Source organism: Molossus molossus, unplaced genomic scaffold, assembly GCF_014108415.1.
Source record: "Molossus molossus isolate mMolMol1 unplaced genomic scaffold, mMolMol1.p scaffold_m16_p_11, whole genome shotgun sequence".
Classification (NCBI taxonomy): Eukaryota; Metazoa; Chordata; class Mammalia; order Chiroptera; family Molossidae; genus Molossus; species Molossus molossus.
The window spans coordinates 51178546-51195555 of record NW_023425346.1 but is presented as its reverse complement, the minus strand read 5'-3'; the positions used below and the strand labels follow the sequence as shown (position 1 = coordinate 51195555).

Sequence of the window (17010 nt, the reverse complement as noted above, 5' to 3'; positions counted from 1 at the left end):
AACTGCAATTGAGGTACCTGCCCTTAGCGGGAACTGAACCCAAGTCTCTCTGGACCCTGGGCTGACGTTCTAACTGCTGAGCCAAACCAACCAGGGCCATTTTTGTTGGCTTTATATAACAATGGCCCTGGCCAGTTTGGCTCAGCGGTTAGAGCGTTGGCCTGCGGTCCAGAGAGACCTGGGTTCGGTTCCCGCTAAGGGCATGTACCTCGGTTGCAGTTTGTCCCCGGCCCTGGTTGGGTTGTGTGGGTGGCAGCCACTTGATGTGTCCCTTTCATGTTGATGTTTCTCTCTCTCTCTCTCCCTCCCACTCTATCTGAACAAAAAAATAGAAAAATGTCCTCGAGTGAGGATATATAACAATGTTAAGAGCCTTTTCGGGGCATGAAAAAGATGTCTGTAATTAAATAAAATATTTCAGCAGTCTGCTTGTTTGATGTATCATTATAACAGCAGCCTTTATTCTTTAATTCCCCACATCACTATGCCCATCTAAGAGACTCATTTTGTGTTGAATTGAAATGTAGTTGGTAAAAGTACATTCTATTTGTGTTGGCCTTATGAAAGTTTGTGGAAATATTTCATCTATTAAAACTATTAGAATTGTCATTAAAAACAAAAATGACCCCAGCCCATACTGGAGCTATATCCTTGAGATGGAAGAAGCCAGTATTGTGGACTCTTTGTGTCCAAATAAAGTTTCAGAAAGTGGCACAGAGTAGTTTGATTTCTGATGAATGGCAGTGTCACTTTTGTAATAAACTACCACTTTAGGTATCAGATTAGCAGTACTGCTGAACAAGTTCTTTTTACAGATTAGAAATTTTAAATAGCTAGTTCCTTTTTCTATTTCTAGTTTGGAGACTTAACCTGGCAGCTGTGTTTGACCATTAAGCATTTTTTAATTTTTTGCTTACTTCAAAAGAAGAAATACTTTTATTGGTGAGCATTTAAATTATTGGCTAGATTTCCTCTTTAAGATTATGTCAGTTCTGGAGATGTATTATTCAGTACACAAATCAAAAGTAAAATATTAAATGTATTTTTTAAATTAATTTATTTATTTTTGTTACAGATGTTTCACTTTTTCCCCCCACTGATTTCCTGCTCCCCATCCCTCCCCGCCCTGTCCCCAGCTTTGTTGTCCATGTCCATTGTTCATGCATATAAATGTATTTTAAATATTTTTTTATTGACTTTTGAGAGAGGAAGGGAGAGATAGAAACATTGATTGTCTGCCTTCTGCACGCCTCCCACTGGGGACCGAGCCTGCAACCCAGACATGTGCCCTGATTGGGAATCGAACCAGGACCTCTCAGTCCATGGGACGTCGTTCAATCTACTGAACCACACCGGCCGGGCTTGCATGTATTTGATAACTTTTGTAATTGTTCCGTCTCTACTTGTCCATGAGATAATTTGGTATTAACTTCTTTTTAATAATAGACGAATCCTTAGTACGGTGGAAAAGAGCAGACAAAAATGTAAGCCAGCTTCTCTCACTGTGGAGTTCGTTCCTTTCTTTTATCGTAAGTAATTGCTCAGATTTCTCTTTGATTTTGATGTTACTTAGTAGCCCTGTGACTTTAGGCAAGATACTGAATTCTGACCTTCCATTTGCTCATTCATAAACGGGCAAAATATCATCCTCATATGGAGTGTTATGAGAATTAAATGAGATGGCTAAAGTATCTCAAAAGATGGTTTCTCTTTTCCTTTCCTGTGAAAAAATACATATCAACCTTGCCTTTTAACAGATTTTAGCCTTTTCACAAATAGTTCTTAATGTTTTAGTGTCAGACATTCCTAAGACAAAAATTATACTGTGAAAGAGAAATCTTACTTATTTGTTCATTTGTGTATTTTATTTACAGAGTGTTTTCAGGAAAGTGAACATCTCAAGGAAAGCCTTAAGTGTTGTTTATTGCATCTTTTTGGAGCCATTATAGCTGGTGGGCAGGTGAGGCAAGTGTTGAATGTTAATGTATAAAACAATTAGTTAACAGTGCAAAAAGCTTTCCATGGATTATTTAATGTATTCTTTGTCCTTTGATAGTTTTATGAACCATACAAATATTTTTCTGAGTTTATATCGTGTTTAAAACTACTTACTTCTTTTATTTGTTAACTTCCTAGAAATCTAAATAATAATATTAGCACTAAAAATTAAATTAATGCATAACCAGATTTAACAATTTTTGGTATTATAAGTTCTTACTTGTGTTGACTTTCCCGCTCCAATTTTTACTTGAGTATAAAGGATAGTCAGCTCTATTAGTCCACTTGATAAAATTAAGCTATAGCACTGTTTCCTAAGACATGAATTTAATCACTCTTTGTTGACTTAAGTTACTAAATGCATACAAACAAGGTTTTTAACAAAGCCTTAAGAAAAAATTGTTTATTTTGTAATGTTTATTTCTTTTTATAAGTTCAGCATTTTAAAGCTGTCTGTGGTAAACTTTTGAGTATAATTACTAGTTGAAAACAGTACTATAGTTCAGAAAGAACATTATACATATTTTCTTTAACTGCCCTGTTTAGAAGTTTCTAACACTTTCTTTATCACGTAACCTTTTGGCATTCTGATAAAGCTTCTTATCAGAATGTATTCAAATGCCTATAATAAAATACATAAGATCACAAAGGAAACTAATTTTACTGAAGTACAGTTACTAAAATATTAATAAAACAGATTTGTAACATAGTAATATGTGCTTTATAACACATTACATAAGAAGATATACCAGCCCTGGCTGGTTTGGCTCAGCGGTTAGAGCGTCGGCCTGCGGTCCGGAGAGACCCGGGTTCGGTTCCCACTAAGGGCATGTACCTCGGTTGCCGTTTGTCCCCGGCCCTGGTTGGTTGTGCGGGTGGCAGCCACTCGATGTGTCCCTTTCACATCGATGTTTCTCTCTCTCTTTCTCCCTCCTGCTCTATCTGAACAAAGAATGAAAAAGTGTCCTTGGGTGAGGATAAAAAAAAAAAAAGAAGATATACCAGCAAGTCTAGTATAATTAAAGCAATTTCAAAGAAGAGATGAGGATAAATGATGTTTTAAGACACTGAAGCAACTATAATATATAAAAATGTAGCCCTGGCCAGTTTGACTCAGTGGTTAGAGCATTGGCCCGCAGACCAGAGAGTCTTAGGTTTGATTCTGGTCAAGGGTATGTACCACTATTGTGGTTTGATCCTCAGCCCTGGTCAGGGTTGCGCGGGAGGCAACCAGTTGATGTGTCCCTCTCACATTGATGTTCCTCTCTCTCTAAAATCAATAAAGAAAAAATATTTTATTTGTTTTTCTTTTTTTTTTTTTTTTAATCCTCACCCGAGGACATTTTTTGTTCAGGTAGAGTGGGAGGGAGGGAGAGGAAGAGAGAGAGAGAGAGACATCGATGTGAAAGGGATGCCACCCGCACGACCGACCAGGGCCGGGGACAAACTGCAACCAAGGCACGTGCCCTCAGCAGGAACCGAACCCGGGTCTCTCAGGACCGCAGGCTGATGCTCTAACCGCTGAGCCAAACCGGCCAGGGCTAAAGAAAAAATATTTTTAAAAATAGCCTTGGGTGAGGATTAAAAAATATATTTATACATACATACATACATACATATATGAAAATGTATATGATTTCTATTGGTGATAAAATCACAGGTATTACTAATAATATTACTTGGGTTTTCTAGTGGGCTACCTTACCTTCTCCTCATCACTCTACTAAAAGAGTGAGAGTCTCTTTGTAATGAGAGGATTGGTGACCAAAATCTACTTTTCAGTTTGTTTGCTTTATCACCCACCTTTATTAGCTGATATCGCTCGTTTTATTTTTGGTTCAGTATTTCCAGATGGCCATCATTTCTCCACTACTAAGAACAAGAATTAATAAGTATATGTGAATAGAATTGGAAATGATATTGCTTTTGACTAATGGAAGAAACTGGTTTGATCCCATTTCCTTTTTGAACACACAGAGACTCTTTGTTAGTGGCCAGGGGTAATCAAGCCCTGAGAGACTTCTAGTAAATAATACTAACATGGAAATCAAGTAGATATATAAAGGCCAGTTTATTATTTTATGTACTGAAAATATTCAACATCTTTATAATTAGGTTATAGCTATAATAACTGCTATATTGAAGTCAGAAGGTTGTTGACTGTAGTATCAGTATAAGGGTATTGAGATGAATTGATATCTAAAGTCATAAGAATAGCCTTGTCATAAAAAGCAGAACTATTGAAATCTGATGACTGTTCTTCCTTCCCAAAACATCATGCCTTACCATTGACATACTTGTTTTGTTTTGTGTTTTATATTAAGATTGAGGGGTTTGGAGCCAGATTAACATAGGTTTAAATCTTAGTTCATCTCTAAGTAGTTGTATAACCTTGGATTAGCTGTTTACATGTGTTTTAGTTTCTTTCTTTATAATTTGGAAATAGTAATACATAGAGGGTAGTCATAAGGACCAAATGATAGATAATATATGTAAAACATTTAACAAAGTGCTGCTCAAGATGGTGGCGTAGGTAAACGCGGTATTGCGTCCTCCCACAACCACATCAAAGTTACAACTAAACTACAGAACAACCATCATTCAGAACCGCCTGACATCAAGCTGAATGGAAGTCCTACAACTACAGATTTAAAGCAGCAGCCACATCGAGACTGGTAGGAGGGGTGGAGGCGCGATGGGCTGATCCCACACCCACTTGTGGCGGATAAAAATTAGGAGGACACCTTGGCTGGGAAGGTCCTCCCTGAGGACTGAGGGGTCCCCGTCCCACACCAGACACCCCGCTCAGGGTTCCAGTGCCAGGAGGAGAAGTCCCCATAACTTCTGGCTGTAAAACCATTGGGAACTGAGGCTCAGGGAGGCTGATGCGGCTGGAGTCCCAGGCAGCTCCTTAAAGGGCTGCACACAGACTTATCGGACTCACTTCCTCTAAGCTGGGAGGGGAGGCAGTTTGAGGGGCACTAGAGACATACAGGGAAGAACTGAGCTGTTTGGCAATGGAGCGAGAGCTAGAGAGGGGGCTATCTCAGGGACAAATGTGCTGTCAGAGGCCTTTGTTCCTTTGGTGAGCCCTTCCCTGGGGCGGCAGACAGTCGCCATATCTGGGTCTCCAGCAACCTGGTTCACACAGGTAGCCCCGCCCTGGTGATGCTCTGAGGCCCCGCCCCCCATCTTTCAGGTCCACCCAAGCTGTTGCCACTTGCTTAATCATAGGATTGGCCTGTCTTGGATCCTGCTTCAGGTTTTCCTCAATTCTTTCAAACAAGCAGCATCTAGTCTCAGATAGCCCCATACCTCTCGTTAAGTAATACACAGAAACAAACTCAGGGAGGCAGCCAAAATGAGGAGACAAACAGGTCCCAAATGAAAGAACAGAACAAAACCCAAATAAAAGAACTAAGCGAAATGGAGATAAGCAACCTAACAGATGCTGAGTTCAAAATACTGCTTATAAGGATGCTCAATGAACTTAGTGAGAACCTCAGTGAACTTATTGAGGGCCTCAAGAGCATAAAAAAGGACCAGTCAGAAATCATGGATGCACAGTCAGAAATGAAGGAGGCACTAACTGAAATAAAGAATAATTTACACAGATTCAATAGTAGAATATGTAAATCCAAGAAGTAAACCATCGATTTGGAATATAAGGAAGCAAAAAATGCCCAATCAGAACAGCAAAAAGAAAAAAGAATCCAAAAAAATGAGGATAGTGTAAGGAGCCTCTGGGACAACTTCCAGCATGCCAACATTCGCATCTTGGTGCCAGAAGGAGAAGAGAGATAACAAGAAATTGAAACCCTATTTGAAACAATAATGGCAGAAAACTTTCCTAACTTGGTGAAGGAAATAGACATACAAGTCTAGCAAGCACAGAGAGTCCCAAACAAGATGAACCCCAAGAGGCCCACACCAAGACACATCATCATCAAAATGCAAAAGGTTCAAGATAGAGAATCTTAAAAGCAGCAAGAGAAAAGCAGTTAATTACCTACAAGGGAGTTCCCATAAGGCTGTCAGCTGATTTCTCAAAAGAAACTTTGCAGGCCAGAAGGGAGTGGCAAGAAATATTCAGAGTGATGAAAAGCAAGAACCTACAACCAAGATTACTCTATCCTGCAAAGCTGTCATTTAGAATCGATGGCCGTATGAAGAGTTTCCCAGACAAGGAAAAGCGAAGGAGTTCATCACCACTAATCCATTATTATATGAAATGTTGAAGGGTCTTTTTGAAGAAAAAGATAAAAAACATGAATAAACAAAATGGCAATGAATACATATCTATCGACAATGGAATCTACAAACAAAATGAACAAGCAGAACAGAAACATTCTCATAGATACAGAGAACATTTTGTTGGCTGCTAGATGGGAGGGGGTTTGGGGGAATGGGTGAAAAAGGTGAAGGGATTAAGAAGTACACATTCATTGCTAGAATGACAAACCTCAAAGGGAAAGGGGTTGTGGGGTGGGACGAAATAAACCAAAGAACTTATATGCATAACCAATGGACACAGACAATAGTGTGGGAAAAGGCGGGAGTGGGGAGGAGGGGGTCAATGGGGGAAAAATGAGGAACATCTGTAATACATTCAACAAGAAAGATTAAAAAAACAAACAAAACATTTAACAAAGTACCTGTGCTTATAAGAACTAAGTAAATCACAGGTGTATTAGTTAGATTTATGTGATTCCTTGTAAGTAGCAGTAAATATAAAGTTAAAACAGCTTAAATTAGAAGTTTATTTTTTTCTGTCATTGAAAAAAGAAAACAGCAGTAAGCAGTCCAGAGTTAATCTGGTGGCTCTAGGATCTTCAGGTACTCATGTTCCTCCTGAATGTCAGTTTGTTATTTTTACTTACTATTTCTTAGGCTACAAGGTAGTTCCAGACTTCTGGCCATCATGTCTGCATTATAGGCACAAAGATGGAGACACTGAAAAGCTGACACTCAATGTCTTTTTATCTCATTTGCTAAATTCCATCAGACAACTGCAAAGAGGGCAAATAAATACATCCAGATTAAAAATTGGACAAAACTTGCTTCCTTAGCAGAAGTGGAGGTTAGGAAATGTAATCCTTATCCCTGGTAGCCTAGTATCCAGCAAAATATCAGGGATTCTGTTCATAAGGAAGCAGAGGAAAATGGAAGTTGAGTGGACCATCAGCAATTTCTTGTGTAAGAGTACTTGTTATTGATGTTATTTATTATGTTGATAATAACAAGTCCTAGTAGCCTCATTGCTTTCACTTTCAGATGATTTTGCATAACTATGTTCTTATTCATTATATGTCAATTTAATAATTTAGGGCAATATATATTGTTTATTTCTAAGTTTAATCAATTCAAATAATTACCAGTTACTTAGAATTTCAGAAATATATTTGTTGACTCGAGCCACGCCAGTCCACTTATATCTGTATCATTTGAGATGGATTTGCTGTAAGCAACAGAGAACCTGAGAGAAGCTTAACGAAATAGAGTTTTCTTTATTTTTAAAATTTTTAATTGTTACATAAGAAATCCAGATGTAGGCAGTTCTGGGCTGGTACAGTAGCTTAGTGATACCACTAAGGACCAAGATCCTTCAGTATTTCTATTCTGCTCTCTATAGTCTGCTTACTTTAATTCTTGGGTTTATTTCTTTAATTTTTTTTTTTTCTTTATTGATTTTTAGAGAGAGAGGAAGGGAGAGGGGGAGAGAGATAGAAACATCGATGAGAGAGGATATCGATTGGCCACCTCCTACATGTCCCCCACTGGGAACCTGGCCCACAACCTGGACATGTGCCCTGATTGGGAATTGAACCAGCAACCTCCTGGTCCATGAGTCAATGCTCAATCACTGAGCCACACTGGTCGGGCTTGGGTTTATTTCTTTAATATAAAGGTGGCTCCAAGCATGATGTCTGCATTCCATATAGGAAACAGGTAAAAAGGCCAAAAGCAAAGGATTGTTTCTTTTTATTTATAAAGTGATATCCTCTTTATAGTCTGCTAGCATCTATCCTTGACCAAAACTATATCACATAGCTGTTCCTAGTGCAAGGGAGGGTGGTGAGTTTTCTTTGTGGGGAGGTTGATGTCTGATTAAGGATTCTATTAGTGAGGAAATGAAGACCTGTAAAACACTAGTAGTGTCTGTCAAAGTATCTGATTTAAAAATTTTTATATTTGATTTACTAAAATAAAAAGTTGTCTGGCCCTGGCCAGTTTGGCTCAGCGGTTAGAGTGTCGGCCTACGGTCTGGAGAGACCCGGGTTCGGTTCCCGCTAAGGGCACGTACCTCGGTTGCAGTTTGTCCCCGGCCCTGGTTGATCGTGCGGGTGGCAGCCACTTGATGTGTCCCTTTCACATCGATGTTTCTCTCTCTCTCTCCCTTTCTCTCTCTCCCTCCCACTCTATCTGTACAAAAAATGGAAAAATATCCTCGGGTGAGGATAAAAAAAATAAATAAAAAAAAATAAAATAAAACTTCAGCAGTGTCAATGCGTTTAAAAAAAAAAAAAAAAAGTTGTCTGAAGTCTTGTTAAATTTTTTTACAAGCATACAGAACTTCAGTTTTTTGGGTTTCATTTTTGTTGTCTGTCATGTTTCAGAGGAATGCTTTGCAAGCAATTTCTCCAGCCACCATGGAAGTTCTTATGAGAGTTTTGGCAGATTGTGATTCCTGGGAGGATGGAAATCCTGAAGAAGTGAGTAGGAAGGTAGAACTGACTCTGAAGTGCCTTACGGAAGTGGTACATATCCTTCTCACTAGCAGTTCTGACCAGCGTCAAGTGGAAACCAGCACTATACTGGAGAACTATTTTAAATTACTAAATTCAGATCATTCAGCTTTACCTAATCAAAGGAGGTCCAGAGAGTGGGAAAGCCGGTTCATAGCTCTACAGATTAAAATGCTGAGTAAGTATCACATAAAGTTTATTATACTCAGTTTTCTCTGAGTCTTAGTTTTTTACTTTTATATTTCCACTTTCATTTGAAATTCAAGGCCATTGTATAGAAAGTATTGATTGTTTAATTCAGCTTTTGTGTGATTATTATTATTTTTTTCTCAATCCCTCCATACCACCCTTTATTTTCAGAAAGTGCTATTTGTAGTTTCTAACCTATTGCAGAGAATCACATCACATAAAATCAATTTTGTATGTGCTTCTGTAACATCTCTATAGAGACTACTTCAACATCTGTCCTTCCTCTAGAGAACCTCTGTTTTTTATTTTGTTTTCCTCAGAACCTGTGTGTGTGTGTGTGTGTGTGTCTTGTTTCTCTTTGCCTCTCTTTGTGTTGGTCATTCTGTGCTTATTTATCTGTCTCTGCAAGCTCCTTCACTAATATGTGATTTTTTATTGTATTCCTGTCTTAGATTGATAAAAATATTACTGAGAGTTCCTTTTATAGAATTAAAATATTTTTATTATAGCTAAACTAGGAAATTCAGATAATTAAAAAGATAATAGAAATTTTTTATATCCTGTCACACAGACATAACCAACATTAATGGTTTGTTTTGTAGCTCTGCAGACTTAAAGACAAATGATTATGTGGGTGTGGTGTCCAATTTAAAAATATTGGATGTCAAAATCTTGGTGAAACTTAATGAGTAACTACAATAGTGTTTGTGTAGGGGAATAAGATTCATCTTATATGTGTTTCCTCCTTTTATATGCTATAACATGTTGGTTTATAATTATAAATTGTAAGTTTATAAGGAAATTTGAAACTGTATTGAAAGGACTTGTTTTTTGTTGTAAACTATCATATTACTTATGCCAAATGTTCTTTGACTTCTTTTTTTAAATTGAATTTATTGGGGTGACATTGGTTTATAAACCTTACAAGTTTCAAATGTACAACTCAACAAAACATAATCTGCACACTGCATTGTGCGCCCATCACCCAAAGCAAAGTCTCTTTCTGTCCCCATTTATCCTGCCTTTGCCTCCCTCCACCTACCCCCACCTTTCTTTCCCTCCAGCTTTCAACTATACTGTTGTCTGTGTCTGTTTTGTTTTTGCTTAGTCCCTTCACCTTCTTTCATCCAGTTCCCCAACCCTCCTCTCCTCTAATAACTGTCAGTCTGTTCCATGTATCCATACCTCTGTTCCTATCTTGTTTAGTTTATTTTGTTCATTAGATTCCACATATAAGAGAGATCATCTTGTATTTGTCTTTCTCTGACTGGCTTATTTCCCTTAGCATAGTAATCTTCAGGTCCATTCAAAAGGTAAGATTTCCTTTTTTTTTTTTGTATGGCTGAGGAGTATCCCATTGTGTAAATGTATCACATCATTTTTATCCACTCATATACTGATGGGCACTTGGACTGTTGCCAGATCTTGGCTATTTTAAATAGCACTGCTATGAACATAGGGTTACAGATGTTCTTTGATTTCTGAATGGGGGTATTCCTTCAGTAGGAAACAAGAGCAGAACATCATCACAAATGGATTAATTAACTGAATCTCATTTTCATAATAACTGTATGTTAACTTTATACTGCATAGATGAGATTATGTTGCCAAACAGAACCACGTGTTGCTTAGTAATAGCAAGTTGGGAACCTCAGTTGATTATACTTAAGCATTATAATTAAAGAATAATTATGTAAACTCTGAGAAATAAATATATATCACTCTTATATAAAAAGTTAAATTTCTTTTTTTAATCTTCACTTGAGGATATTTTTCCATTTATCTTCATATAGAGTGGGTGGGAGAAAGGGAGGGAGGGAGAGAGAGAGAGACAGAGACAGAGATACATTGATGTAAGAGAGACACATTGACTGATTGCCTCCCACATGGCCCTGACCAGGACCAGGGATGTATTGCAACTGGGGTACATGCCCTTGACCGGAATCAAGCCCACGACTTTTTGGTCCATGGGCTTACACTCTAACCGCTGAGCCAAACTGGCCAGGGCAAAAATTAAATTTTTTTTTTTCTTTCTTTTTTTTTTCTTTTTTGTTCAGATAGAGTGGGAGGGAGAGAGAGAGAGAGAAACATTGACGTGAAAGGGATACATTGAATGGCTGCCTCCTGCATGACCCAACAGAGCTGGGGACAAACTTCAACCAAGGTACGTGCCCTTAGTGGGAATTGAACCTGGGCCTCTCTGGACCACTGAGCCAAACTGGCCAGGGCCAAAAATTTAAATATTTTTAATAATAAAATATAGAAGTGTTCTTTTTTCTTATCAAGTAAGAAGTACAGATTTTTTTCCTACTACCCATCCCTATTATTTACTAATTATTTTATATCTATTTGTCATCTCAAAAGCCTAAATTTAAAATACAGCTAGAGTAAATATTTCTATGATTCCAAATTTCCTACTTAATAAACGGATGATTTTATTTTTATTCTTCTAGATACCATCACAGCCATGTTAGACTGCACAGATAGGCCTGTTCTTCAGGCCATTTTTCTTAACAGTAATTGCTTTGAACATCTCATACGACTGCTACAGAATTGCAAGGTATTTTTCTATTATTACTGTTGTTTGATTTTTAAGAAGTTATTTTATGTTTGATTCAAATTTGAACATATTATTACCACTTTTTTATTGTGGTAAAACACACATATAAAAGGTACTATCTTAACCATTTTTAACTGTAAATTTCACATTATTAACTACTTTCACATTCATACAGTTGTGAGACCATCACTACCCTTCATTTTCCATATTTCTTTTCATTTGGTAAAACTGAAAGTCTATACCTGTTAAACAACTCCACATTTTCCCTTCCCCTCAGCAACCATCATTCTATTTTCTGTCTCTGATTTTACCTAAGTACCTCATGTAAGTGGAATCATACAGTGTTTTGTGCATGGGGTGTGTGTGTGTGTGTGTGTGTGTGTATGTGACTGACTTCCTTATTTCATTTAGCATAAGGTCCTCAGGAGTCATCCATGTTGTATCTATCATATAGCAGTATTTTATTTATTTTAAATATTATATAGCCATATAATATTTTGTGTGAATACCACATTTTGTATTATTCATTCATTGTTTTGATTTTATTTATTTTTTGTTCTTTATTGATTTTTTTTTCTTTTCTTTTTTTTTTTTTTTTGAACATGCCCCTAGCAGGAACCAAATCCGGGACTCTCTGGTCCACAGGTCAACGTTCCAACCGTTGAGCCAAACCGGCCAGGGCTGATTTTTTTTTTTTTTTTTTTTAGAGAGAAAGGAAGTGAGAGGGAGAGAGAGAGATAGAAACATCAATGAGAGAGAACATCGATTGTCTGCCTCCTGCATGCCCCCTACTGAAGATTGGGCCTATGTTGATGCTCAGCCACTGAGCCACACAAACCTGACTGATTTCACCTTTTGACTGTCATGGATAATGTTGCTATGAATATGAGTATACAAATATCTCATCAAGACCTTGCTTTTAGTTCTTTTGGATATATATCCAGAAGTGGGATTGCTAGATTGTATACTAATTCAATTTAAAAATGTTTGAGGAACCACCATAGTGTTTTCATGGATGCACTATTTTTTATTCCTACCAACAGTACATAAGGGTTCTAGTTTCTCCCCATCCTCATCAAGAGTTGTTATTTAAAAATTTTTTTTTATAATAGCCATCTTAATCAGCGTGAGATGATATCTTTTTTTTTTTAACTTTTTAAATATGGTTTTATTGATTTTTTTTTTTAAATCCTTACCCAAGGACATTTTTCCATATTTTGTTCAGACAGAGCGGGAGGGAGAGAAACATTGACGTGAAAGGGACACATCGAGTGGCTGCTACCCACACAACTCAACCAGGGCCGGAGACAAACTGCAACCAAGGCACGTGCCCTTAGCAGGAACCGAACCTAGGTCTCTCTGGACCTCAGACTGATGCTCCAGCTGCTGCGCCAAACTGGCCAGGGTTGTTTTTATTGATTTTTTTTGGAGAGAGAGAGGAAGAGAGATAGAGACATCTATGTGAGAGAAACATCGATTGGCTTCCTCCTGTACATTCCCTCTGGGGATTGAGCCTGCAACCGAGGCATGTGTTGTGACTGGGAATCAAACGGGACCTCTCAGTCCATGGTGTGATGCTCAATCCACTGAGCAACACTACCTGAGCAGCAGGGCTCCATTTTTAATTTTTGAGGCAACTCCATACTGTTTTCCACAGCGGTTGTACCAGTCTGCATTCCCACCAACAGTGCACTAGGGTTCCCTTTCCTCCACATCCTCGCTAGCACTTGTTGTTTGATTTACTGGTGGTAGCCATTCTGGCAGATGTGAGGTAATATTTGATTGTGGTTTTAATTTGCATCTCTCTGGTGATTAGTGGCAGTGAGTGTTTTTTCATATGTCTGTTGGCCATCAGTATGTCCTCTTTGGAAAAGTGTTTATTCAGGCCCTTTGCCCATTTTCTAATTGGACTGTTTATCTTCCTGGTGTTGAGTTGTTAAAGTTCTTTATATATTTTGGAAATTCACCTCTTATCAGATGTCTCATTAGCAAATAGGTTCTTTGAGACAGTAGTTTCCCTTTTCATTTTGTGGATGGTTTCTTTTGCTGTGCAGAAGCTTTTTAATTTAATGTAGTCCTATTTGTTTTTTTTTCCTTTGTTTCACTTGCCCTAGGAGATATATTGGCAAACATTGCTATAAGAGATGTCTGAGATTTTACTGCCTATGTTTACTTCTAGGATTTTTATGGTTTTGCAACTTATACTTAAATCTTAAAAAAACATATACATCAATGTAACAAGTCAGAGAGCTCAGAAATAAACCCATATGCCTTTATAGTCAATTAATATTAGACAAAGGAGGCAAGAGCATGCAATGAAGTAAAGACATTCTCTTCAATATGTGGTGTTGGGAAAATTGGACAGGTACATGCAAAAAACAAACAAACAACTAGACCACTAACTTACACCATACTAAAAAATAAACTCAAAATTGACTGCCGTCTCTTGGCTTGCTGGGATCCGTGCAATGCAATGAAACTACAAGCACACGCTGCTTGAAATGAGGGGGAGCTTTGCAAGGGAGTAAATGCTCTAGATCTTTGGACGCAGTCCCATTTATTTGCAGATTGGTTCCCCCAGGTTACAAGTGGATTTATGCAAATTATTTCCTTGAGATGGCGTCTCTGCAAACAGTACAGCCTAGCTTTGTCTCTTGCTTTTTATGGCAGAAAGAGACTTTGAAACTAAAAAATAACAAACACAGACATTCTTGAGTCCTAGGATCCATTAGTCCACCCATGCAAACGTTATCTTGCACTCAGTTCACCTGGGCTGGCCAGAAAGCGAGAATGCATTAACACAAGGTTACAAATTGTCCGTCTTCTAACCCCCCAACCCCACATGTTCCCCCTTTTTGTTTTCTTGAAATTGTGGGATCACCACTGCTGCTGTGGTTAGAAGCATCATCACTCGTTTTTCAGTCTTCTGCATAGAGGACACCATTCGCCAGAGTCCTCAGCGAACCATATCGAGTCCCCAGGCTGGAAAGGGTACACAGGGTCTAAGGTGGGTACAGGTAGGGCGTCACAGATGAGTTTATGGACAGCTTTCTGGGTGGACTGCAGGGCCTGCAAGAACTGTAAGAGGGCGAGGGGGAGCAGAGTGTTCCAGTTTGCACCAGTTTCTAAAGTAAATTTGGATAAGGTTCTGTCTTCCTGTAATATGTATGTTCCTTTCTTTTATCCTTTCTTATTTTTTTATTTCCTCTGCATTATCTTTCTTTACTTGCATAGACCTTTTGTGATTTTCCTAGCCCTTTCCCTGACATTAACCTGAGAGCTTGCTCAATCTATCTGCTATCTGCATATTGCCCAGTTTTCCTTTTTCTCCTCCCTAGTCAGACCCACACATTTATGCTTCTCTCTGCCTTCTCCCTTTCCTTGTGACTTTACTGGACATTACCTGTCACTCAGGAGTTTAGTAAGCTTGGTGTAACCTAAGTGGGTAGTCTGGTGCAGATGGTTGACTAAAGTCTGACCTAAAGCCTCTGGGACTAAAACAGCCTCCCATCAGGCAGTGTCCATCAGCCACTGATTCTTGGGTGGTTTGCTTCTGTTCAGCCATTGCAAAATGTTCTGACCTAGAGTATCTGGAGAGGCCCCACTGGTTTTAGGGCTGCCTCCCAAGCTTTCTGATCTGCAGCAGATTTTTCTCTTGCCCCATCGGAGAGCCTGGATTAGGGCTATGAGTTAAGGCCATTGGGCTTAAGTTCCCCTACTTAATGACTGAGACACAGTCCAGAGTTATTACTGCTGCCTTAACATACCTAATTTCTTCCTGGACATAGCTGCTCTCGTCCATGAACAATAATACCTCTACTGATGAAGGCAGTGGAACATCCTTGAGGTCTGGGTGGGCCGTCTGCACTGAGTCAGCTACCTCCAGGTAGTTCTTTAGAGGTTTTTCCAGGTCATCACATCATGCAGGAGGCAGGCTGGCAGGATTGATGGCCAAAGTCTTGTAGAACTTGATGTGGGGCTGGCCTGGAGTGGCAGTGTTCAGTAATTGAACAGTCACTGGAGAAGATTACATCTGAGTAGGGAAAATGGGTACTCCGGCATGACCAGAAATGAATGAGTCAACAGTATTCTTCCCAAGGTATATAGTCCTCTTTGAAGCCCACAGGTAGGTTAGGGGCCCATTGGGTCAGTCAGGGCTGAGTCTGCTGCACCAGTATCCTCTACACCTGACTTTGTCCTAGTCTTTTTTATCCCTAATTGGGACCTAGGCCTGCCATCCTGACCCTTCCTAGGGTGATCCTTTTCCATGGGCCCTGTTTCCCTTAAGGCTGCTACTATGACCTTTGCTAATTCAACCAAATGGACCATTAGGCCTAACAGGAGAACACGGTGAAAGGTGTCCAAGGAAGCCCTCCCGCCGGCAGTATTTGGGTTAAACCATGGGCAGAGGGATGGGAAAACTTCCTCTGACCCCAGGTTTTCAAAAGGACGCAGGAAAGTGAAGTGTCCTCCTAGCACTCATGTATACTTGGGGCAGAATGTTTTTCAATGCTTTCCAAGAGCACTTAGCACCCATGCCTGGCATTCCTATTTTCAACTCCCCAAAGTTCAGAGAAGCCAGTTGGAAACTTGCTGCCAAACTTGGGGTGGCAGACAGAGGAGCTGCCCAGGCTGGCACCGAAGGAACACACCCCTTCTGTGGCCTGATTGCCCTCCCTGGGGAGCCCTGCAGCCCCTGCAGCCTCCTGGTGAGTGCCTGTGCAATTGCCTGCCTGCCTGCCGCCCATTTTCCCAGGATGAGGGGCTCTCCACACTGGACCCCAGTCCCAAAGCGGACCCCAGTTCCAAAGCTCAGCGCCATGCAGGACGCACAGGGCAACCCACTGGCAAGGACAGCCCTTGAATCACTAATTATTCTGTTAACTGCCTGTAGCAACCTGGCTACAAAATCTTGATACGGCTTTTCAGGTCTTTGTCTGATGGATGTATGATATAGCGAATTTTCCCTTTTGTTGGGAGTGCTTTCCAGGTCTTCAAAGCACAAATATTAATCACAGCTGTAGTGGAAGACGGTAGGGGAGTTTTTAAGGACTCATAGCCTTTCTCTGCTTTCCTCAAGTCTTTCACTACTCCTTGCTTCCCCACCTTACTAGCCTCCTGCACAAGATCAAGGCAATCTCTCATTAGGACCCAAAGAGTAAGTATTTGCGCCAGAAGTTTGTTTGGGCCTTTGGCTGTATCTCTGCCTTGCAGGCACTTCCCTACCTTTGCCCAGGTTTCTCTTGGGTCCCAGTTTGGGGTCCACTACCAGTATTTGTACCCTAATCAGAACCTTCCTCAAATCCTTCTCTAAGAATGTTTCAAAATGCAACCCAGTGAGGTCTGCTGGGCACTAGGGCTGCTATCCATGATTAAACTAACTATAACAAAGTTGAGGGAGACACAGTAGTGAGTCAGACTAGGACAAAAACAAGGAAAGACACACAAGATAGAAACTTTTGCTTTGTCCACCTGGCCGCTCCCTGCGCAGGTTAGGACTGGCACAGGCTCAGTAAC

At 39.6% G+C, this 17010-nt stretch overlaps 1 protein-coding gene across 1 annotated transcript in view; it reads left to right on the top strand.

Moving 5' to 3' along the window:
* Positions 1-17010, top strand: part of NBEAL1 (neurobeachin like 1) — a 201847-nt gene that overhangs the window by 49508 nt on the left and 135329 nt on the right. The window contains exons 6-9 of the mRNA XM_036253508.1: positions 1447-1529; positions 1875-1960; positions 8616-8922; positions 11387-11493. Coding sequence (XP_036109401.1) covers positions 1447-1529; positions 1875-1960; positions 8616-8922; positions 11387-11493 — 583 coding nt within the window. The remainder of the gene's footprint in view (positions 1-1446; positions 1530-1874; positions 1961-8615; positions 8923-11386; positions 11494-17010) is intronic.